A 12,864-nucleotide genomic window follows, 5' to 3' on the forward strand; every position below is an offset into this window, starting at 1 on the left:
TTTGTACCTGGGAGGGGCTTATTTAATGCATTACAGAGTTATCCTTTCTATAGGTTATTGTTTTTTTGTCACATCCTATGCACAGCAACAGCCAATAAAGTTTTGTCATATTACTTTCTCTTCCCCCTCCAGAGACACCGTATTCAGGTCTCACTCATTTGCCACTTTAGGCACATAAACAATTGTATCACTTGTCATTCCATTCCTACTCTTCAACATACTGAATTCTGCAGCTTTGCCCCTTCTGCTTACTACATTCCTCTATTTTAACTTTTCATAAACAAACACAAAATAAACATCATTTTCGAACCAACACAACCTGAAGTATCAGACGGCAGAGCGCTACAAGAGCTACTGGATTCCTCCATGCCTCGGCCTAAGGACTTCAGTGGCGAGATCTCTACCTTCCAGAGTTCTCAGCTCTGCACACCTGCTGCACCCACTGCCAGAAGCCCCCATCCTGCTGCAACATTCTTCTGTCTCACTGGGAATGCATAGTGATTTTTTCTTTTCAATTTTGGTTTTCTATATCAAGTTTAGTACTACAGCTATTTTTTTTAAATGTTTTTAATCCAGAAAATATAACATGTATCGTTATATATATATATATTATTTTTTATTTTTTTTAATTAATTAGTACTGTATAAAACTAGAGAGCGAAAAAAATATTTAATTTTTAGTACAAAAACCCAACAAGTTAACCTGAAAACATCACTATGCGTTCCCGTTCACTTCCTGTTGATGTAACAGAACAAAATAAGAAATAGAAGAATTTAAAAATGATTCCACCACCTCACTTACTGTTTCATATCGAACAAGAAGATGATATGGTCACCTTAAAAAGGAACTTTAAGCAAGGATTGGACTTCATCCCAATCAGTAGCTGATACCCCCTTCCCCATGAGAAATCTTTACCTTTTCTTTGAACAGATCATCAGGGGGGTCTGTATGGCTGATACTGTGGTGAAACCCCTCCCACAGTGTGATGTCATGACAGTTTGCGGTCTATGAACCTCTTTGCATTGTGGGAAATAATGGTTTTTCTCAACTGCCAAGCAAGCAATATCTCCCTCTCTGCATAGAACTCTCAGTAACGAACATTCCGTACAGATCACCTGGCAGAACTAAAGATGCCACCACCGGTGATACATTTCAGAATGTAAATCGGGGAGAGGAAAGATTTTACAATGGGCAAACACTAACTAAATTATCTGTAAATGTATATTGCAAAAGATTTTACTCATTACGCTATTTTTACTACAGTTCCTCTTGAAAGTGTCCATAAATGTAGCGATGTATGTGCGGATCGACCGATAGACAGATGTCTTACTGAAATATGCTGGTACATGGCAGACCGATTCCTAATAGGCTCCAGCATGAAATCTATCAGGAGTCAATCAACCTTGTGACGCCACCTGGCTGGTGTGTGCGAGTCTCCGGGGGTGTGTGTTGTGTGTGGGTGTCCGTGTGTGTGTCTGTTGTGGTGTGGGTGTGTGGTGCGTGTGTCCCTGTGTGTGTGTGTCCGGTGTGGTGTGTGGTGTCCGTGTGTGTGTGTGTGTGTCCCTGTGTGTGTGTGTCCGGTGTGTGGTGTGTGTGTGTGTGTCCGGTGTGGTGTGCGTGTGTGTGTCCAGGTGGGTTTGTGTGTGTGTCCAGGTGGGTGTGTGGTGTGTGTGTCCCTGTGTGTGTGTGTCCAGGTGGGTTTGTGTGTGTGTGTGTGGTGTGTCCGTGGGTGTGTGGTGTCCCTGTGTGTGTGTCCAGGTGGGTGTGTGTGTGTGTGTGTGTGTGTGTGTGTCCGGTGTGGTGTGGGTGTCCGTGTGTGTGTGTGTGTGTGTGTGTGTGTGTGTGTCCAGGTGGGTGTGTGGCGCGTGTGTCCCTGTGTGTGTGTGTCCAGGTGGGTTTGTGTGTGTGTGTGTGTGTGGTGTGTCAGTGGGTGTGTGTGTGTGTGTGTGTGTGTGTGTGTGTGTGTGTGTGTGTGTGTGTGTGTGTGTGTGTGTGTGTGTGTGTGTGTGTGTGTGTGTGTGTGTGTGTCCGGTGTGGTGTGGGTGTCCGTGTGTGTGTGTGTGTCTCTGTGTGTGTGTGTGTCCGGTGTGGTGTGCGTGGTGCATGTGTGTGTGCGCGCGAGTGTCCAGGTGTGTGTGTGCGAGTGTCTGTGTGTGACCGGTGTCTCACCTGTCCAACTGCTGCAACTCCCGCTCTCCCCCGCGCTGCGACAGGTGGACAGGTGAGACTTGCACAGGCACCAGGAGGGGCATTTTACATTTGGGACAGCAGTTGGGGGTCATTGCATTCGTCCTTATGTCACATGGTGTTACCACAGTGCACCCAATCCACCATGTCAGATCAAGATTTTCCATCTTACGCTATCGATAGGTCGAATCATTGGGCATGCTTGTTGCAGCACCAATTATAATCTGATTTGATCAAATTATCGAATCCGATAGTCGATCAGGCCGCAAAATCGCTAGATGTAAGACCACCTTTAGTCACCTTCTGAGCACATTATCACTGCGTTCACCACCTCACAATCTCCCTAACTAAAACACACCTCAGCATTTTGTCTATGGTCAAGTTTTTCACAGAAATTTCAAGCAAAAAGTTCAACTTTTAAAAAGAAATTCTGTGTGTAACTGCGCTTCATTAATGAGGTCAGATTAAAATGCTACCAGTTCAAATCGCAAAAGCACAAAAATGAAAACTTGAAAATCTGTCCATTATTCCTGCACTTCCTGTATGGAAAACCCGACTCTATGTAAAGCAGCCTGACTACAGTGAGATGGGTTTTTGCCCCGCCCCACCACGTATCCTGAATGAGTTCTACTTATGCAGATGCTCCACCCACAGACCTGAAGGCTGTTAAAAAAAAAAGGCATTTGCCTTGTAATATAATAAATTGTAAAACTCTAGTACTTAAACTATATAATCAATACTTGTGTTTAAATTTTTGCACAGAGTTCTGAAAATAAATTCCCAAATTAATGCAACCGATAAGAAGAAAAAACAATTAAACAGTGAGTGTGAAGGTGGGGTATGTGTAGCCCCACCATGTCCTAAACATAAAGAAATGTCAAAACAGAAAAGATTCTTACCACTTCAAATTCAGCATGATGTATAAAAATCAAAGAAAAAAAAGAAGTACACGCAAACCTTCAAATTCATTCCGGAAATAGTAAAAAGGCCAAGATACCCAACCCCCGGGGCTTAGTTTAGGGGACTCAGCAGGAAACCTCATAGGGAAATTCCCATAATGTGATTGGGTGGGCGGCACCCTCTCGAACTGCTAGGTTTTAGATAGGTTGCAGTAAACCACACCCACACTATTCAGCCAATCACACTGCTTCATGCTGTAGAGCAGGGGTAGGGGAACCTATGGCTCGGGAACAAGAGGTGGCTCTTTTGATGGCTACATCTGGCTCCAGCAGCGCAGTTTAGTGTGGCAACGCAAATAACATTTTAAAAGTAGGCACGCTTCAATTGTCAGCTCCAATTGTCCCACTCTGGACCGTGTCAAGCAGGGCTGTGGAGCTGGAGTCAGAGTAATTTTGGGCACCCGGAGTTGGGAGTCGGAGTCGTTATTTCATAAACGTCAAGAGTCGGGAGTCGGCTGATTTTTGTACAAAATCCGCATCCCTGTTAAGTATTAGACTAAGGAGTCGGAGCCATTTTGGGCACCCGGAGTTGGAGTTGTGATTTCATAAACTGAGGAGTCGGAGTTGGAAGATTTTTGTACCGACTCCACAGCCCTGGTGTCAAGTCCAGTGACTTTGTAGAACGAGATCCCCATAATTTGATTGGCCCAATAGGCTGCCTGTCACTTGACAGGCAGCCTATTAGGCCAAAGTGCAGGGATCTCATCCTACAAAGTGAATCAACTCCAGTCAGCTAGCTAATTAAACAAGCGGTATTTCTCCTGTCTGGCTCTCGGGGAAATTGCTGATGTTGCTGAAACCCAAGAGAAGCCAAAGATGTGCCTGACACTTCCGCTGCCCGGAGGATCAACTGTATACACATCACCATGGCAATGGGGCAACATGGCCCTCTGCTGCACATGCACACTGTCCCAGTTTGAAACATTTCGTACTGTTTGGCTCTCACAGAATTACACTTTAAAATATGTGGCGTTTGTCTCAGCCAAAAAGGTTCCTGACCCCTGCTGTAGAGGGTGCTGTGAATGGAGAACTGTTCCTTATAAGGTTTCCCGCTGGGTCCTCTAAACTAGACTAGTGCCAACAACTCCCCCCCCCCCCCCCCCACCTCACCTCTCAATCCTTGGCATGGGAGCTCATTCATACAAAAGGCCTGTTTTGACCCATCGCTCACCCCCGGGCACGTTGTGAAGGATTCATACAAAAACTACAATTGCTGGACTGAGAGACACCGTAGGGTTAATATTATATGCAATATCATAAATATAAAAAAAGCAAAAAATAAAAAAAAAGTGCTTTAAACAACACAAGCATCATTTTTGGATTTCAACCAGTAAAATCACAGCTCTGTATAATACTGATTCCATGGTCTTTGTCCATGCAGACCCTGCTTCTATGAAACAAGAGTGGCATTCAGAATAGCGTCAGGTGCAAAAGAAACTCCAGCGCCTCCTGGTGGCTGCAACTCTGTAGCTTTTTTTTTTTATTCTTTGGCCACTTGCAAGGCATTTAGGCACTGGAAGGGAATAAAACTTCGCCTTTAGGTTTAATCATCTTGATCTTTGTCTTAACACAGACGCCAGGCTCAGTCGTAGCCATGAGGGCTCTCGCAACCGTCAAAGTCCAATACTGACCAGCACACCAGTCCATACTTCAGTCTGGTGACCGTTCCCAGGTAACAATGTCCAGGCAGCCCCACTACAGCCAAAACGCCACACAGTCCCATCGCCCATAGGAGGCGATAAACTGCCCAGCAGTCTACCATGTCCTCTGTGTACAACGCTTCCTCGGGGGAGGGTGAAGGCCGCTTCTTCGGGGGTTTTTGCTGTGTAGTTGGGACTCCTGGGCATGCTGTGAAGAGGTCTCTTAGATAAGCCGGGAACTTCTCAAAAACTGGATCAAGACTTTGTAAACGAATGTGTACTGAGCGATCGTCTGCACCATCATCATCCTCTGGTGTCGCAGCATGTCCAGCATCAGCGGTATGTCCAGCATCTGCAACAACAAGAGGCAGCTGATCATTCCGGAACAGCACCAGGACGCATATAATATAATCTCCCATCACATATTCCCAATAGTGCCAATTTACTCCGGACTAAAAGCACACCTGACGTGAGAGGGATATGGAGGCTGCCATATTTACTTCCTTTTAAACAAAACCAATTCCCTGGCTGTCCTGCTGATCTCTGTGACTGCAGTAGTGTCATCACCTGAAACAAGCATGCAGCTAATCCAGTCAGACTTCAGTCAGAGCACCTGATCTGCATACTTGTTGAGGGTCTATGGCTGAGACTATTAACCACTTGCCGACCGCACACTCATAACGTGCGTCGGCAAAGTGGCAGCTGCAGGACCAGCGACGCAGTACTGCGTCGCCAGCTGCAGCCTAATTAATCAGGAAGCAGCCTCTCGTACGAGCGGCTGCTTCCTGTCAAATCACGGCGGGGGGCTCCGTGAATAGCCTGCGGGCCGCCGATGGCGGCTCGCAGGCTAGATGTAAACACAAGCGGAAATAATCCGCTTTGTTTACATTTGTACGGCGCTGCTGCGCAGCAGCGCCGTAAGGCAGATCGGCGATCCCCGGCCAATCAGCGGCCGGGGATCGCCGCCATGTGACAGGGGACGTCCTGTCACTGGCTGCACAGGACGGATAGCCGTCCTGTGCAGCCCCGATCACCGGGGGAGGCAGCAGGTAGGAGAGGGAGGGAGGAATTTCGCCGCGGAGGGGGGCTTTGAGGTGCCCCCCCCCGCCACCCACAGCAGGCAGGAGAGATCAGACCCCCCCAGCACATCATCCCCATAGGGAGGAAAAAAGGGGGGCAATCTGATCTCCCTGCCTGCACCCTGATCTGTGCTGGGGGCTGCAGAGCCCACCCAGCACAGATCAATCAAACCAGCGCTGGTCCTTAAGGGGGGGTAAAGGGTGGGTCCTCAAGTGGTTAAAGGCAAAGGATCAGCAGGTCAGCCAGGCAATCTGTATTGTTTAAAAGAATAAATAAATATGCAGCTTCCATATCTCTCACACTTCAGGTGTCCTTTAAAAGGGAAGGTCCGAAGGTAATTAAAAAACAAAACTTACCTGGGGCTTCCTCCAGACCCTGGCAGCCGTCCGGTGTCCTCGCCGTAGCCTCGCTCCCAGCACGAGGGTCCCCGACGGGTATCTGCTGCGCCTGCGCAAGAGCCGCTCGCGGTCGCGCTGACGTGGACTGGAGTGTTCTGTGCAGGCGTAGTACCTCTGCACCTGCGCAGAACACTCCGGATGATGTCAGCGTGACCGCGAGGGGCTCTTGTGCAGGCGCGCAGTAGATGCCGATCGGCATTTGCGTCGGAGGGGACCCCCAGGCCACCGGCTGGATGTGGAGCTGTAGTGAGGGCACAGAATGGCTGCCAGGGGCTGGAGGAACCCCTAGGTAAGTAGATTTAAGTATTTTGCATCTGTCCTTTAAAGGACAACTGAAGAGAGAGGTATATGGAGGCTGCCAGTAACACCACCCCTCTGGGCTTCCGGCAAACAGATCATCATGGAAGCCCCTGCATAACATACCACGCCCCCCACCCCTGGAGTCCGGGATCTATGTAGGCCTGGTCCTCCTCCCTTCACCCTTGCAGAGTGGGCACAGTGTAAAAATATTTACCTGCTCCCATTCCATGGGGTCACCTCTTCTTCTCCCAAGTACATGTCATGTTATCAGGAGCCAGAGGGGGCAGCAAAGAGTAAGTGGCTGCTGGGAGGAGGCGGACACAAGAGCATGCAAATATGTTTACACTGTGCTCCGCTGTGATACTCTGCATGTGGGTATGGAGAGGGAGGAAGCGCGGACCCCCACAGACCCCGGGCCCCCCTGCGGTCGCGGGGTCACAAGGGCTATCGTTACGCCACTGGCTCAATTACAAACTGAATACGGAAACTTTTGCCTCACCTCCAAGGGCTGAAAGTGAGGATAATATTTCTAAAAGTAACAGAAGCCTCACCCATGTTCTACTGTAACAGGTCTCCATGTTGCTAAAAGGAAGTTTCTTTTATTGCTATGCATGGTTCTCCACATAGCAAACATCTCGCCTCATTTCTGTTTTTGATGACCCAGGTCTCTGGCCCAGGAAGTGAAGGAGACTCCCCCCAACTTTAACCTAGACAGCTATAATAACCTGACATAAGGATCTCAGACACTCGAGGCCAGTGCAAGAAGCAGGGGCGTTGCTAGCTTCAAAGATCAGTGGCACGTGCCCCGGATCTATTCTGGGGTGCCCCGGATGTCCCCCAGGCAGAGTCAGCTGTGGTGCCTCAATGGCGGGCATGCTGGGAGCTGTGGTGCATCAATCGGGGGTATGCTGGGTGCTGTGGTGCCTTCATCGGGGTATGCAGGGAGCTGTGGTTCTTCTATGGGGGCATACTGGGAGTTGTGGTGCCTGAATAGTAGGAGCATGGTAGGGGGTCCACTGACTAGATGATCAGGGAATGCTATGGGGGAACTGCCAGATAAGCAGCAGGCCAGCCCACCCAGCAGAAAGCCAGGTCAGCCAGCACAGATGCCAGGTAACTGGTTATGTACACTGCCTATTTATGTATACAGTACTGGAGGGGAAAAACACAAAGACAACGGGAGCCTAACAACCGCATTTGGGGTGCCCCAAATGCGGTTTTTAGACCACAACGGCACTTTATTTGGCCTGAGGAAGTGGGCTTGGTCACACGAAACGCGTTGCCTGTTCTAAATCTCCAATTAAACTTCCTTATCAAAGTGAGTTGTCGTCTGTGAGGTAAGCCACCTCATTTTTGTTATTTTATTGATTTTAGAGTATTTTATAAAATTGGGTGCCTTTTTACCACTTCTGTGCCTATTTATGTGATATGCTGTTTTTCTTTGTATTAATGGAGAGGGATGATTTACCCAACATTTTTCTGGGCAGGCCTTCTTAGACCACGGTTCATGTAAATTTGGCTCCACCCAAGACCACACCCACATTATGGAGCATGGCCACGCCCATTTTTTCAGCTGGCGTTCCCAAAAGTGCCCCTGATCTCTTAGGATCCTAGCAACGCCCCTGGCAAGAAGTTCTGTTTAACTTACCTGAAGCTTCTTCCAGCCCTCCGCAGTCTAGCAGGCCTTGCTAAGTCGCGCAGTTTAATTCTTAACACATGTGCAAAACACTCCTGGCCACGGGGTCGTGATTGAGGAGGTGCCCCGGGGCCACACATGAGACTTGGTGCTCTGCAGGTCTTTAACGTGGCACTGTACCACTGGAGTGGATTGGCGAAGGACCTGATAGACTGGGGGATGGAAGAAGCCCCAGGTAAGTTAAACAGAACTTCTTTCACTGACCTCGGGTATCCGAGATCCTTATGTCAGGTTTTTATAGCTGTCTAGGTTAAAGTTGGTGGGAGTAGCCTTTAACTTTCTGAAATATAAAGCGTTGGCTTAAAGGACAGCTGAAGAGAGAGGGATATGGAGGCTGCCATGTTTATTTCATTTAAAGCAATACCAGTTGCCTCGAAGTTGTGCTGATCCTCTGCCTCTAATACTTTCAGCCATAGCCCCTGAACAAGCATGCAGCAGATCAGCAGTTTCTGACATTCATTTGTCAGATCTGTCAGATTAGCTGCATGCTTGTTTCTGGTGTTATTCAGACACTTCTCTAGCCAAACAGACCAGCAGGGCTGCAAGGCAACTGGTATTGTTTAAAAGGAAATGAACATGGCAGCCTCCTTAGTCTTCTCACTTCAGTTGTCTTCTCACTTCCCCTTGAAGTGTCTTACATTTGCAAACTGCATTTTGCATTTTTTTTTTTTGGGGGGGGGGGGGGGGGAGAGATGGAGGTTCTGCACCTGATGTTTGGCCTCACCTCGTTGTGCTCCAGACATGCGATCATCACCTCGGATAAGATGACCACACCCGTCCGACCGACGCCCGCGCTGCAGTGGACGAGCACAGGGGGGTTGGGACTGCTGGGGTCGCTTGTGCTGTTTGTATGCCTCCTGACCGACTGGATCTCTTCCAAATAGGCTGAAAAGAAGAACAGCAAGAATTATGAGAACAGCGCAGAGGTCCTAATGGCAAATCCAGCGCTTTTCACAGCAGCCAATCACAAAACAGCTTTTTAAAAAAAAGAGGATTGGTTGGCTGTTACAAAGAACCATACACTGAATGTGCCCAGTAAGCAGCACAATTTTAAGCGATGAATCACCCGAGCGATCAGATAAATGCAATCAGATTGGTAGAAAATAAACCCTGCCGATGTCCCAATTTGACTGTGAACGATATGAATGGTGAGCGTGATGTTCAACTATTTAGTTGGTCGGAATAATGTATTTTTAACCACCCCGGCGTTCTATTAAGATTCGCCAGGGTGGCGGCGCAGCACTATTTTTTGCATTTTTTTCCCCCCTCCCTGCGCCGGCCCTCCCACCCCTCCGATCGCCGCCGGCACGTATGCCCGAACGGGATTTCCTTTAGGGCTTCCCCTGTCGCTATGGCGATGATCGTGATGACGTAATCGACGTCAGGTTGCGCACGGGGTCTGCGGGGGGGCGCCTCTTTTGCGTCGGGCAGCGGTGGATCGGCGGCGATCGACCCGAACACGCAGCAAGCAAAGTGCTTGCTGCGTATTTTAAAAAAAAATTTATCAAAATCGGCCCAGCGGGGCCTGAGCGGCACCTTCCGGCGGTCATTGACGAGCTGAGCTCGTCAATACCGCCAAGGAGGTTGTTGCAATGGATGGGAAGTACAGATTAGTTAGTTGATTGTGAAATACTCCTATTATAACATTTTACTTCTGATCACATTTATCTGATTGCTTGGGTGATTCTTGGCTACAAAATTGTACCGTTAGTGGTCACCTCTATGTCCTCCAATCACAAGGCAAATTGAGGGAACTTATATACCTTCAACCAATGTAGAATAGTGACAACAATTTGATAATAGATCGCGGTTTCATTGTTCTCTGCCTTGGAAAATCATGTCACTGCCATAATAAAGCCCAGTTCAAAAAAACAGCAATGGATTTTGTACAAAGTGTAGGGGGATAGATTAAAAAAAAAAAAAGTTCAATAGTTTATATATTTCAGCCCTCTTGGACCCGGGACAGACTGTGTCAGAGCTGAGACAAAACAATAAATCTACTTTTTTACATTTTTAGACATAAAATAAAAGTAATTTTTTAGGAGTAGGAGGAAAGATACAATTATTTATCTCATCAGTTTATTTTCACTTTAATTACCTCATGCAAGGTAGTGACTCAAAGGTACAAAAAAAAAAAAAAAATAGGAGTAATTGTCCCTACACCTAGCTTAGTAAAGTGGGGAGAGTTTTTATTGCTGTTTGCGTTAAGGTGGCCATAAATTAGGCGACTTCGCGGGCAGTCGACCGTCCCATTCAATTATTATAATCGGATGAAAAGTGGTGCCGATCTGCAACGTGACCAATTTCGGGGTGAAATCAGTTGCATTAGTCTGTCGGACATGCTGCAACACATAGGGCTGACTTGCTCGATCATGTGTATGGCGGTAATGGTGAGAGATATTAGGAGGAGCGATGAAACCCCACTAATGTGTAATGTGCCCCCCTCCCGGGGCCCAGTGCCCTCTACATTACCTGTCCGTGACCGCCGCTTGTCTTCTGCTAGCTCCCGGTGCACTCCTTGCTCCATACACACTTCTCACATGGCTGTTGGAGTAACAAGGGAGCATGTGTGACGTGGACAGTGTCGATTTCTGCATAAAAAGTGATCAGTAATTGGTCTGCGCCTCTGCGGTGTATGGGCAGCCGACAGACCGCTCTCTAATCAGATTCGATCAGAGAGAAATTTGTCTCTTGGTCGAATTATCTGCCCATCATCGCCTAATGTATGGCTACCTTTACACTCCCCTTGTTTCTGGAGAATGGTGACACCAAAGGAAGCAGAGACCTGGCAGATATTTTAGAACCACAGAGCGATACAATAAAGCCTGGTTCTGACATGTTGGTGACATGAAGCAGGATGGTGATTTGGAACTTACATAGAAATCCCTTCAGGTCCTCGGGGTGCCCGTGCTCCGGCCAGTCTGTGTACTGCAGGTGCCACACGGTCCTCTCCTGCCCGGTCAGCAGATGCTTGATCTTCAGGCCAGTGGTGGCGTAGCAGCCAGAGTCGGTACGGAAGCGGGTGGTGATCTTGAATCTTCCGTAGGTGACTGTGTTGTGCCTGGACCCGAGCCGTGGCCAGTATCGGTAACTCTTCTCCCTTCCTCCCTCCTGCAGGGGGTACAAAGGCAGGGAAGGTTGTCAGAACAGAGATTACCCATCCACCCAACGGAGATTACCCATCCACCCAACGGAGATTACCCATCCACCCAACAGAGATTACCCATCCACCCAACAGAGATTACCCAACCACCCAACAGAGATTACCCAACCACCCAACAGAGATTACCCATCCACCCAACAACGGAGATTACCCATCCACCCAACGGAGATTACCCATCCACCCAACATAGATTACCCAACCACCCAACAGAGATTACCCATCCACCCAACAGAGATGTTCTGCAGCGTTTTCTATACTTTCCCCCGCCATTCAGCAATTTCCAGCTTGTTTTTTTTTTTCCCAGGCGCAAAATGCAAACCCAATATCGCACCGCTTTTGCGCCATGCACTCCGCGGATCGCAAACCACATTGCAGCAGATCCGCCATGGTAGAAATTGGGAAGCATCACAATCGCACAGCAGCGTGATTGCGATTGTGTTTCCAAGTGCAAAAGAGCCTTTACTCAGAGCAGAAATGGAGACACTTTGGAAGGCCCGTTATAGGAAGAGCCTCCAAGAAACAAGCAATCCACAAGACCTGAGAATGGAGAGAATAAACAGTTTTTCCTACCATGAGGCAGGGGTCACACTTGTCTTTCACAGAATAGAGACACAGAGAGCCCAATATTGTGTAGTATGTACTGGAATGTGGATATGACAAGTAAGTATCTATTTATACTCACAAACATGGGTTACCATCCAGGTAACCACTATATCAGCAGGTGAGGAGATTAGACCTGTCCCCACTCAGGATTAAAGGGGAACTGAAGTAAGAGGTATACAGAGGCTGCCATATTTATTTCCTTTTAAATAATACCAGTCTGAAACACCTGATCTGCTGCATGCTTGTTCAGGGGCTATGGCTAATAGTATTAGAGGCAGGGGATCAGCAGGGCTGCCAGGCAATTGGTATTGCTTAAAAGGAAATAAACATGGCACCCTCCATATACCATATACTCTTCAGTTACCCTTTCAGAAGTCGCTCTCTGTAGATAGGAAATAAGGGGCAACACCCCTCCACCAAGGGTGGACTCAGGAACTGGATAAGCAGACAGAGGCACAAAAAGTATAAAATATTCTAAAATGTTTAAAATGAGAGGAGGCAGAGGTGGACTTACCTCCCCCAAGCAGACACACACGAGTGTTGTGTATATTCAAAACAACAAAAATGTATTTATATACTCCAGAAAGTGCAACGCGTTTCACGGGCATCCCCCGCTTCATCAGGCGATCGAAACGGAGCATAAAACTCAAATAAGTCTGGTGCAAAGCAGAGGCGCTGAGCTTTGCACCAGACCTATTTGAGTTTTATCCTCCGTTTCTACTGCCTGATAAAGCGGGAGATGCCCGCAAAACGCGTTGCACTTCCACTTTCTGGAGTATATAAATACATTTTTGTTGTTTTGACTATACACAACACTCGTGTGTGTCTTCTTGGGGGA

At 47.9% G+C, this 12,864-nt stretch overlaps 1 protein-coding gene across 3 annotated transcripts in view; it reads right to left on the reverse strand.

The window, feature by feature from the left end:
• Positions 1-4,365: 4,365 nt before the first annotated feature.
• Positions 4,366-12,864, reverse strand: part of PTPN21 (protein tyrosine phosphatase non-receptor type 21) — a 91,430-nt gene continuing 82,931 nt past the window's right edge. For all 3 annotated transcript variants that reach the window (XM_068254552.1, XM_068254553.1, XM_068254554.1), the window contains 3 exons: positions 11,137-11,371; positions 8,985-9,145; positions 4,366-5,138 (listed from right to left, as the gene is read on the reverse strand). In XM_068254552.1, the coding sequence (XP_068110653.1) occupies positions 5,010-5,138; positions 8,985-9,145; positions 11,137-11,371 (525 nt within the window). In that variant the 3' untranslated portion in view covers positions 4,366-5,009. The remainder of the gene's footprint in view (positions 5,139-8,984; positions 9,146-11,136; positions 11,372-12,864) is intronic.

Source organism: Hyperolius riggenbachi, chromosome 9 (genome assembly GCF_040937935.1).
Source record: "Hyperolius riggenbachi isolate aHypRig1 chromosome 9, aHypRig1.pri, whole genome shotgun sequence".
Taxonomy (NCBI): Eukaryota; Metazoa; Chordata; class Amphibia; order Anura; family Hyperoliidae; genus Hyperolius; species Hyperolius riggenbachi.